The sequence below is a fragment of the Tupaia chinensis genome, unplaced genomic scaffold, assembly GCF_000334495.1.
Source record: "Tupaia chinensis unplaced genomic scaffold, TupChi_1.0 Scaffold145741_1, whole genome shotgun sequence".
NCBI lineage: Eukaryota > Metazoa > Chordata > Mammalia > Scandentia > Tupaiidae > Tupaia > Tupaia belangeri.
Genome location: NW_006205599.1, coordinates 1,285,159 through 1,297,319, shown reverse-complemented (window position 1 = coordinate 1,297,319; position 12,161 = coordinate 1,285,159). Strand labels below are relative to the sequence as shown.

The 12,161-nt window shown below is 43.4% G+C and overlaps 1 protein-coding gene across 3 annotated transcripts in view; it reads left to right on the top strand.

Annotated features, from left to right (window-relative positions):
• Positions 1-29: 29 nt before the first annotated feature.
• The window catches only part of KDM3A (lysine demethylase 3A), a 68,966-nt gene continuing 56,834 nt past the window's right edge, over positions 30-12,161 (top strand). For 2 of the 3 annotated variants that reach the window (XM_014584145.2, XM_014584146.2), the window contains exons 1-2: positions 327-677; positions 9,461-9,616. In XM_014584145.2, the coding sequence (XP_014439631.1) occupies positions 501-677; positions 9,461-9,616 (333 nt within the window). In that variant the 5' untranslated portion in view covers positions 327-500. Of the gene's footprint in view, positions 247-326; positions 678-9,460; positions 9,617-12,161 lie in introns of those variants that run through there. The other variant, XM_006168367.3, reaches the window with a different exon arrangement.

Sequence of the window (12,161 nt, the reverse complement as noted above, 5' to 3'; positions counted from 1 at the left end):
GGCCCGACGGCCGGGGCGCAGGGTGCCGGGCCGGGGCGGCGGGGCAAGAGCGCAATCGCGGGCTCGCCCACCTTCCATGGGCCGCCCGGGGAGGGGACCCGGCCGCCTGGGACAGGCCTTGTGCACTGGGGGCCTTTTCTTTTACAGGGCGAGGGGCGGACAGTTTACAGTCCACTTGGCGCTGCAAATAATGCTCCCCTTGCTCCCTCTGCGTACAGGCTTCAGGTTCTGGAAAAGCGAAACTTGGTAGAGCGAGGGTCACGCGGCGCTTGGGCCCGTGTTTGCGGCGGGGAGCAGCCGGGGCTGGGGAGGGCGCGGGTGGAGGGATCGGGCGCGGGGTCCGCCTGGGATCGCGTCCTTGGCGCGGGGTTAGGACCCATCGGCCCAACAATCCCGGCTCCCCCAAGCCCTGTCCTCCTGGCCCAGCCCCCGGCCGCCCCCATCGCATTTTGTTTGTGTGTGTTTTGCAGGGAGGAGCCCTTCCTGCAGGCGTGGAAACCATGGTGCTCACGCTCGGAGAAAGTTGGCCGGTATTGGTCGGGAAGCGATTCCTCAGTGTGTCCGCAGCCGACGGCGGCCACGACAGCTGGGACGTGGAGCGCGTCGCCGAGTGGCCCTGGCTCTCCGGGACCATTCGAGCTGTCTCCCACACCGACGTGACCAAGAAGGATCTGAAGGTACACCCGGCTCCCGGCCTCCGCCGCCGGACGTTTCGCAGTTACCCTGGTAACGCGACTGTCGGTTCCTTTCCCTCCCTTTTGTGAAAACGGGGGCCGGAAAGTTGGCGTCTGATTTGAGGGTGCAGAAAACTAGACCTGGAAAGTCTGAAATGGTTGTGCGGGGCCGAGGTGTGCTTGGCCTGGAGTCCTGGCTGCCTGTGTTTAATAATGGGCCGAGGGTTGTTCAGACACGCTTCGTTAATGCCGGCGCTGCGAGCGGGTGAGGGCTGTCTAATGATTTCTCCCAAGGGAGGAAGACTGTCGTTCCTACTAGGTTGGGCAAGTGGGTGACGCTTGGAATCACTCAGACTGGAGGCTAGTGCTCGGAAGTGCTTTCCAGTGCTTTTAATTCGTTCCTCTTCATTTCTAAACTCAGAAATAAACTTCTAGGGTTGTTAAAAATGAAGTGCGACTTTGAAGGGAGGAGCTTAGGGCTGTTTGGTGTAATGGGTGGGTATTTGTCCGTATATGGTGGGTCAGGGCAGGAGTGGGTTCCTGGTTGTCTATGATGAGTTCGTAGGTGGGTGTGGGAAGTGACCTTATATGGAGGCTTGGGGTGGAGCCGACCCATATATGGTGTGTTGGAGGAATGGCTTCAAAATATTGCAGTTGGGTATTTGGAGGGAAGGAGAGGAATGGGAACAAGTGTGACCAGTGATTTTTTTTTTTTTTTTTAAATGGGAATGTCATTTGGAACCTGTTTCTGTAGGATCTTTTCAGAGAGATGAGTTCTGATTGTACTCCCTAATAGAGAAGTGTTGGTGTGAAAGGGTTGTCTGGGAACAACCAGTGAGGAAGCCATTGTACCAACAAAGACTCCTTTGTGCAAGAATAACTGGAAAAAGGTCCTTAACAAAGGCTCCAAAGTGGTGATAACTTGAAGGAAGCTTGTCAGAACAGAAGATATTTCCACCCTGGCTAATAGAGGTGTTTCAGTATCTTCCCTTAATCATCATCTTTGCTTTTTCTTGAAAGCTGCTCAAATAAATGAAGCAAGTTTTAGCACTGGCAGTTGAATATATGTTAATTTCTGAAAGACTGTTCATATGAACATTTTCAGGGTGACTGTGTGCCCAAGCAAAGGTTTGTGATAAAGTTAGGTGTAGATATGTCTAATGATTCCAGCATGTGCCTTGTCCTCATGTTGAAAAGGAGTGACATGACCAGGCATGTAACCAGATGCCAGACACTTGACAGCCACGATTTTAGTTAACCCTCACAGAAGTTCTTTGGGAGTAAGTGCTAATACTGCCTCCCATTTTACAGATGAAAATATTGTGCGTAGGGAAGATTGGATATCTTGCCCACTGACACATACCCAGGAATTGGCGGGGCCTGTATTCTAACCCAGGAAGTTTTACTCCAGGGGCTACCCTCTTCACCATGACACCATGTGATGGAGCCACAAAAGGGCTCTTGTCTTACACTGTCAAGTTTGGTTTTTCTCATCTTTTCCAATCATTCTTCTACCAAGTCAGGTTTGGAAGCTTGTAGAGATAAGGTAGTGTGTGGTACAGAGACAGTCAACCTACTTGTTTAGGCCATTAATCTTTCTACATAAAATGGGCTTTGTGTACTAGATTTCAGTCCTGGTTGTGGTTTATTTCACCTGCCAAATAAAATTTGTTTTTATCTGATCTGAATGGAAACAAGGTTTTATTTAAACTTTATGGTCTTTAGTTTTTTTGGCAGATGGCGAGAGACTAGGTGTTCCCTTCCCTTTCCTCCCCCTCACTGGCAGTGATAGGGAACCTGTTGGGTTAGGTAGGCCATTTAGGAGGTCCTTTATGTGTGTATTCTTTTTCATCTCCACCTCCCCCACCCTTTGAGCAAGTAATGATTTCTTCATTTTTCAGAATGAGAAAATTGATTTAGGAAAAGCAGTGTTGTCCAGACTTGCGTAACTAGCTACTGAGGATGGGGAGAGTTTGCAGGTGTGACTGTGTCTTCTCCACTGCAGTAAGATGTCTTACCTGGAGACAGCTAGGATTTTTAATTGAAGAGCAGTTTTAGCTATGTTGGATTTTTGCCTTATCTGCAGACTAAACACCTCAGCTTTTGTGTAAGGTACAGATCTACCTTATTTCTCCTTTCTATTATTTCTCCTTTCTAATGATGATTTATCGCTGCCTTGCTTTGTGGAGTAGCAAAGTAATTGGTTTAAGAGGACCATGTTGTATTTAACAAGAAAGAAAGGATCTTTTTAAAAGGCTTTTGCCATAGGGTATGTTTGCCAGAGAGAAAAACAGTGAGAGGGAAAGTGAGAAATCACTCACTCAGGAGGATGGCTAAAATGCAGTTCCTTCTCCTCCATGCTTCTCTTGAGATTTTGGGCATGGATGCAGACATGCCTAGTGTGATTTTCAAGCCTCCAGGTCTGGGACTTGAACTGTGGTTTATCATATGGGAGTCCAGTGCCTTAACCACTATGCCACCTCCTGGTCCCAAAAGAGAGATTTTTAAAAACTGGAACCAAATTGTGATTGGTAAGCTACAGGCAGGAACCAAGAAACTAAACCATGGGCTTTGGGGCATTATGTTTTTGAGGGGTGTGACTGAAGTATGAGATGAATATAAATATAATTTTCAAGTATTATATAATCATTCTTCTATTGATACTTCTAGTACAAATTCAAGTCTTATCTAGACTGGCTTTCCTAATTAGTTGTAGATGATATATGTAATGAGGCTAAGGCTTGTTAACTTTATTTCACCCAGAGAGGGGCTTTGTAACAAAGTAAACCTTCACTTAGATCACAGAAAGGCAATGTATCTAGTAGTTGACTACAAAGAAGTTGAGGTGAAGACTTAGTAATAGTAGGGAGGCAAGATTAAATGGTTAATATGTGTCAAGAACTTCAGTTAATCCTCACAGGTATCCTGGATGGTGAACTACATTTTTTAGTGTGAGGGACTGAGGCTTAAACACTTTGCTGAAGTTCATCCTCAGACCTTAAACACTAGGCTTTATTTATTTAAGTTTGTTTTGTTTTTCATTTCCTTTAGTTTCTGTTATAAGGTGCAGGAGACAGAGCGAGAGAGAAAGTGAGAGATCACCTTCCCAGGGAGATGGCCATGCTGTAATAACTTCTTCCATGCTCCTCTCTGGATTTGGGGTATGAATGCATATGTGCCCAGTGTGATTTTTTTCAAGCTGCCAAGTCTGAGACTCAAACTACGCAGCCACTCAAACTACACAGCCAGCCATGTGGGATCCAGCTGTCTTAGCCTCCATGCCGCCTGCTGGTCCCTCAGTTTTAATAATTTTAGAGAGAGGTCAGGGCACCTTATTTTGCTAGCCTCTATATCCCTGATACCTAGTACAAGCTTGGCATATAGTGTATGCCCAAAATATTTGAATGAATAAGTGAAGGATTCATGCAGTTAGTATGTCTACTATGGAGAAGCAGTTTAGGAACAATCTACTGATGGGGCAGTGACATTTTAGTCTGGAGTAACAACAGGTCTTAGATGTAGTTAGAAGGACCTTTTTAACCTTCTGTGTTTTTACACTACTCCTACTATTCGAGTGTGAAGTACATTGCCTGCTATGTGTGTTCACATCATTATGCACATTGGGAATGCCCTTTGTCCCCAGTTTTGTCTGTTTAGGAGTCTAGGTCTTTCTCATTCCTTAAGTGTATCTTTTTCTTGAGTCTTTTGCCTCCTTTAGTCCTTAGGGCTATCATTTTTCTAATCCCCTAATTTGCCAGAGGTCAGGGGGAGAGTCATGCTGCAGTCACTTCCCCTCCATTTCTCCCTTTTATTGGGATCTTGGGCACACACGCATACTCACACACTTGCCTGGCATGTTTTTCAAGCCACCAGGTCCAGGGCTTGAATCGCCCAGTTGGTCATGTGGGATGCGGCCACCTTGACCACTAGCCAGTCTTCAAGTGGATAAATGGGCCTCTCCATCTTTATGCACCATTTCTCGCTCTTGTCAGGGTCAGGTGCCTTGACCAATGCCTAGCCTTCCATCCTCGCATACAGCTGGAACTTGAAGGTTGGTGGAATGATGCCCTCAGTCAGCCATGTAGTGACAAACTCCCCACATAGAGGTAAACACTGTTTACCATTTATAACTGAATAATAGACTCTGGGATTTTAGGGAGGTGTTTTTATTTAGGTGCAAAAAAATATAACTAGAGGCATAATATAGTAATTTTTTTAGTTTTTGCATTTTTTGGAGAGGTTTTTGCTATAGGACACATGCACTTGCCAGAAAGACTGAGAGAGACAGAAAGCAAGAAATCCCCCTCCCCCCCCCCCCCCCCCCCCGGAGGGGGGAGGTTGGCCATGTTGCAATCCCTTCTTCTCCATTCTCCTCTCTGGATCTTGTGCGCACACGCACCGGGCGTGAGTTTAAGCCACTGGGTCTGGTACTCAAACCACAGTCGACTACATGGGAGTCGAGTGACATAGCCATTATGCCATCTGCTGGCCCCGTAACTTCTTAGTTTCTGAGGTAATGCAGTAGGTGGTAGTCCGCATTGTTGTCCTGGTTCTAGAGTAGATATGTAATTAAAAACTTATTGGAGGCTAGCCTGTGGCCTGTTGAAGGTGACTATGTCCCACATGGCTGTTCGTGTGGTTCAAGTCACGGACCTGAGAGCTTGAAAAAATGTGCCAGGTGCATGCGCGTGTGTGCGCGTGGCTGCATATGTGCCCCAAATCCTGAAAGGTGGGGAAGATGGAGAAAAGCGCCTGTGGCATGACCATGCCCCATGGGGTGTGTATTTTTCTCTTTCTTTCCCTTCCTTTCTCTCCCTCCCCCAGTGAACACATGTGCTCTCTGACGAAATTAAAAAAAAAAAAAACAGAGACAAAACCTTCTTAACTAAAAACTATACCGTTCTGTGCTCCTACTTTTAAACTCAAAAACATGTTCCTTGGCTTTTCAGATAATTTGCATAGTCATAAACTCAGGTAAGATGAGCATATACTGAGTTGGAAATTTTGAGATTAGCTTAATTAGCTCTAATGTTACCATATGTCAAAGAGATTTTCTGTTGGGGAAAAATTAGCTCAAGGTACTTAATTTGAAGTCCATGACATCTGGTCCAGATATTTGATAGGCTAAGAAGGTATACATTTACAAAATGGACTTTGAAAAAAAGTAGTAAATATGGAGATTATAGGTAGTGAATCAGGGTAAATAGGCCCTTTTTTGGCCATTGGAGTCTGAGAGCAGAAGTACCTCTTTGTGGGCTGAGTATGGAGGAAGAACACAATTTGGAATGAAAACTAGTGACCTCTCAGTCTGCATGAGATGGTGCAGTTACTTTAGAATGCCTTGCTATAGAAATATATGCAGAAGAGGTTTTTTTGGGGGGGCAAGGGATGTTCTTAAATATAGAACCTCAGACCTTAAGATGTAAATAAAAGACATACATGGTTTTGATAGGAAACTCGAAAGAGGGTCGAAGAAAGCTCACAACTTGTTTCATTATATATATTGTTAAAAAAACATTCTTTTTTAAACCGAAGCTAATGTGAAATTTTGACCGACACATCCTAGTATTCGAAAATCATCAATTTAAAGTTTTTTAAGGAGTTAAGCTTTTTTCTTTCCAAATCACTCCAAGTTGGGTATGAATAGGGACATTGTCTGAATTTTGATTTAGGGTTATTTTAAGCTTTAGGTAGTGATCTGATAGGAATTGAGATGTTTCTAAAATTTTGGGAAAACACTTAAGAGCATAATCCTTTGTGTTCTTTTTTTTTTTTTTCCCTGAATAGATAATACTATTGATAGATGATCATGTTGAAGATGTCCTCCTCCCCTGCTTCTAATTTAATGAGCATACGCTGGGGACTTTAATTGCCACCTGTACCTCTTAAAACTATTGCCCTAGCTGCTTTACACATACTGTTTTTAAAATCTTTGTAACAATTCAGTGCTAAGTAGGTGTTACTGCTTTCATTTTGAAGCTAGTAAAACGAGGTTTAGAGCTTTGATTAAACAAGGGCTCTTAACCTGTGGTACAGGTTAATTGGTTTCCTTTCAGAGCTTATGTATTGTATTTTATGCATGAAATGTCACTCTAAGAAAGCTTCAACCTAGGTGGGATTTAAACCCTGTTCTCTCTGATTCTGAAATTTGTGTATGCTCATTCTTCCCATACCACATTGCTGATGGAAATGGGAAAACTGATAGCCTAGGATGAGTTTGAGACTGAAAGGCAGAAAGACTGGTCAATTTAGGGGAGGTGACAGAGGACCTGGGTTCAGGAACTAGGAAATAGGAAGGTGGGCAATATCTGCATACCTGTGACAGGTCATTTGATTGCTTATAATGACAGAATATATATTACCAGGCAGAGTGTATACGGGGACTTGCCACATAGGTGTTCATGTACAGATGGTTCTACTTGGGGTTTCCGTTTCGGATTTTTTATCTTTATGATGATGTAAAAGTGCTAAGAATTCGATAGAAACCATGCAATGACTCTGCTTTTCACTTTTGGTATAGTATTCAATTAATTATATGAGATTGTCAACACTTTATTATAAGCTCTGCAGTGGATGATTTTGCCCCACTGTAGGCTAATATAAGTGTTGTGAACACTTAAGGTAGGCTGGCCAAGCTCTGATGTTCTGTAGGTTAGGTATATTGAATGCCTTTTTTGACTTACAGTGTTTTCATCTTAGGATGAGTTTATTGGGACATAACCCTATCATAAGTTGAGTAGCATCTATATTTTCTTTTATTCTGATTTGGAAAGTATTCAGTAGTTAGGTAGGAAGTCTCCTTTACCAAGAATATGGGCAGCTTCCCAGGTCAAGTTGCCTGGTAAGTTAGGGATCATGTTTTGTTGGGGGGAAAAAGGTAGGGAAGGTCTTAAATTTCATAGATTATAAAGAGATACTCTGTAGACTGGAAAAATTCAGCTGAATTGGGGCTAGCAATCTTTCAGTTGGGAACTTGTAAAGTAAGAGCCTAATTTCAAGAGATATTCATTTCTTCTAATAGGTATTTGAGTACCGATTAGGGACTGTATACCAGTGATACACAGTGGGAAGCGAAAGCAGACACAGATTTTGACCTATTAGAATTTATGTCAATCAATTAACCACATATAAATAATGCAAACTGTGGATAATGGTAGGAGGGAAAAAGACAAAAGATTTGTGTGTGATTAGCAATGGGACCTTTCTTGGATAAGAGGTTTCTTTAGCAAGCCTTGGCTTCTTTGAGGACAGGATTTTTAAACTGGGTTCTGACAGATGAATGGAAGTTAACTAGTTAGTACACTCAAGATTGAAAAGAGCTGTAGTGTAACAGCTATGAAATTACTGACAGATTTGATAGATGACAGATTTAGCAACTAATTCCTTAAAAGCCAAAATGAATGGCCTCTTTAGTAAGAGGAGGAATTTTAAATCAGATGAAAACAGTAGTTTTTACATCAAATATCAAAGTTTATTGTAATCATTAAAATACAAAAAAAATCATTTTAAAAGATTATGCATAAATTAAGTGGTAACATAGCCATAATGGAGTAATGAATCTAGGGCTTTTTGGTGCATTGATATGACCTAACAGTTCCTGCTTTTCTGGATCACTGCCAGAGACCCACTTTACAGCTTAATTTTTTTTTTTTTTTTTTTTTTTTTTTAAGATTTTTGCCATAAGGTACATGTACTCACTGGGAACAGACAGGGAAAGTGAGAAATCAACTCCACCCTGAGGGATGGCCATACCACAATCCCTTCTCCTCCATACTCCTCTCAGCATTTTGGGCACAATGCACATGTTCCTGGCATGACTTTCAAGCCATGAGTTCAGGACTTGAACTGTCGTCGGCCACATGGGAGTCCAGCACTTTAACCATCACTTCACCTCCTGGCCCCTGGACTTAATTTTTTTTTTTTTTTTTAATGTCTTTGGATATTTATACAAGGTATTGTAATAGTTGTAGTCTTAGGGTAAAAAGGTATTTTGCAGATCAGAAGCAGAAAATATCACAGTTACTTTGGAAACAGTATTGCAAAAGTAGTTTAACTTTCATACATGAAGCTAGAGACAGTTCTGGAAAACTCTGGGGTTATTTATTAATTACTTGTTTCTATAGTTAGCAAATGACAAAGTAGTCTTAATCTCCAAACTCTCAGGCAGATTTCCCAGTTTATTTATTCAACTTGATAAAGGATATTGAGGGTATACCACAATGGATATGGTGCTAAGTCCTGCTGATTCCAGAGAAATTCAAAAGCAGATGGTGGATTGTAGTGATGGGGAGTGGGCATCTTAAGCCCCATAACAGTGTCAACAGAAACTTAAAATGCAATGTGGTAGGTACTTGTTTTGGGTTTCAGATTTGTGTTTTCCAATTCACAAAGCTCAGATGCCTAATTAACATATGTGAAAGCCCTCTACTGAGAAGGTTCTTTGGTTTCTAGGCTTCCTAGGGGTTACTTTGAGAGCAAAGGTTAGCCCCAAAAGCCCTTGATTTCTATTGGGTTGTCTGAAAAGTCACGATGTATTTTTATTTTTCTGGGCAAAAACGTGTCTTGACTTTTCCAACAACCCAGTACATCCCAAATTGGTTTGGACGCCAGATGACTTAAGCATGCTCTGTGTCTGGTTATTTTATTATGGGCTGTGCAGAGAAGAGAGCTGAAAGGGCCAGCACATGCATACACAATTCAAGTGGAGCGAAAAGGATATACTTCAGCCTGGACATTGGTAATGCTGCCTTTCCTTAATTGAGCCTGCTTTTTTCCATTTTATCCAGGTGTGTGTGGAGTTCGATGGGGAATCTTGGAGGAAGAGAAGATGGATAGAAGTCTACAGCCTTCCAAGAAGAGCATTTTTAGTAGAGCATAACTTGGTTTTGGCTGAACGAAAGTCGCCTGAAATTCCTGACCGAATTGTTCAGTGGCCTGCAATAGTGAGTAAAACTCGTAACTCATTGAACTCATGAGAAAAGGCATTTCATTCTTTATGGGTAAAACATGGTAGTATTGGTCCTGCTGAGAAATAATAGTGCGGATATGTGACAGTGTAGAAGTCAGAAGGGTACCCAGAATATCTAGTCAGTCTTGTTAGGCGCATTGTAAGTCCAGCCAGTCCCTTGACAATCTTGAACCCTTTCCATGTGGATGGAAGTAATGTGGGGAATGTCTAGGTCAGGAGGTCAGAACCCAGCTGTCATATGCAAACATATAGATCTGTTTGGTTTGGCTTTCATAGTGCCCTAAGGAAATTTCAATTAGTTGCTTGTTTTTAAAAATGTGGAGAGTACATCTAAAAATCTATATTTTCAGTGTCTCTTGAAAAACTTTAAGATTGGGACCAGCAGTTAGCGTAATGCCTGTGTCATTGGACTCCCACGTAGTCGACCGCGGTTCACGTCCCGGACCCGGTGGCTTAAAACTCACGCCGGGCGCGTGTGCGTACGTGCCCAAGATCCCGAGAGGAGAATAGAGGAGAAGGGATTGCAGTGTGGCCACCCCCCCCGGGGGGTGATTTCTCGCTTTCTGTCTCTATGTCTCTCTCTGTCTGTCTGGCGAGCGCATGCGCCCTATAGCAAAAACCTCTCAAAAAAAGAAAACAAAAAACTTTAAGATTAAAATAAAAGAAGAAAAAGATCAGGTGATACCTGGGCCTTGTGGCAATTCCTTGTGACAGGAATGGACTGGAGCTGAGTAGTAGCTGTTGCTGTATCTTCAGTAGGGCTTCTAGTCTTGTGTCATCTCTCATTCGTAGTATTTTTTGGTTCTAAAGATATTCTGAGCCAGAATATGATTGTGCCATATCCACATTGCAAGTCTGGTGTAGTTAGAAATAGCGATCACTGTGGGGGCAAGACAGTGATAAAATGTGGTAAAATGCTTTGTGAGTCTGAACTGCATGGGAAGGTTGAGCGCCCTGGGCTCACATATACCTGTGATCTGGGGCTGAGTAAGGCTGAGGTGGATAGTGGTGTCAAAACCCTGGGGAGGTTCGCTCTTTTTCTTCTCTTTCCCACCCATTTCTGTCTCTTGCCTGTGGAGGAAATAAACGTTTATTTAAAAAAAGAGTGATCATTATGTCTGGAGTGGACACTTTAGGGTTTATGGGACATGAGGTGGGGCTCGAAGGAGAAAGGGTCAGAGCTGGATAGTGGGAAAGCCTGGGAAGATGGGAGGAGGTTGAAGGCTGACCATATTATGAAGGGATAGGCATGTTGTGCTAAGAAAAGATTTTGCCCATGGATGAGAAGAGTTAGAGATTTTTGAGTGATGTAGGTTTGTGATTAAAGTTGTATTTTGTGGGGTAGCAGCTGGCGTAGGGGTTACGTTGCTGGACTCCCATGTGGCTGACTGCAGTTCAAGTCCCGGGCTTGTTGCAGGATAGCTTCATTGATGATATCCAGGTTCTTGTGTTTCGAGCAAAAAGTTGAACAAAATGTGCAAATAATGTAAGAGAAAGGTAGTTTACTAAATAAAGATAAAAGTACACTCCTGAGAGGTAGGAGTGGACCTGAGCAGACAGAGAAAGAGTAGCTTAAAGGACTCTGGCCGCTGCATCCTGCGAGGTTTATCATTTTTGATCTAGGTCGTGTTGGTTGATCACTGGCTGGGCCCACTGATTATTTTTTTCTTATTGTCTCTATCGAATGTGACTGGGCCCATTGATTTCTCTTTGGGTATTTTGTATGTGACTGGGCCCACTGATTTATCTCATTGGTTATATTAAATGTGGCTTAATCGGCTAGACATCCCCCATTAATCTCTTGCCCATGTTACCTTAGGTGGGGAGTTTTCTGCCCTGATCGAGTTTTTCTCCCTAGCCACATGGGCAGATGTTCCAGCTTCCTTACCCTCTTCCATTTGCTAACTTTCTCCTGCCCCAGACTTGGCGGCTTTAAATTTACCAGGTGTGTGTGTTTGTCTGTACACCCAAGGTCCGGGGAAGAGAAGGGATTGCAGCGTGGCCATCCCCCGGGGGAGGATTTCTCCCTTTCCCTCTCCCTGTTTCTTTTTTTTTTTTTTTTGGAGAGATTTTCACTGTAGGGCGCGTGCGCTCGCCAGACAGACAGAGAGAGACATAGAGACAGAAAGCGAGAAATCACCCCCCGGGGGGATGGTCACGCCGCAATCCCTTCTCCTCCATTCTCCTCTCAGGATCTTGGGCACGCACGCACATGCGCCTGGCGTGAGTTTTAAGCCACCGGTTCCGGGACATGAACCGCGGTCGACTACGTGGGAGTCCAGCGACATAGCCATTATGCTAACTGCTGGTTCCCCCTCTCACTGTTTCTTGTCTCTTCCCTGAAAGTGTACAAACCTTAAGGCAAAAACCTCTACAAAAAAAAGTTGTATTTTGCTCCTTAGATTTTTTTCTCAGCTATTAAGAAAGATGAATGGGGGACCAGCAGTTAGTGTGGTGGCTATGTCGCTGGACTCCCATGTAGTTGACCGCGGTTTGCATCCTGGACCCAGTGGCTTTGA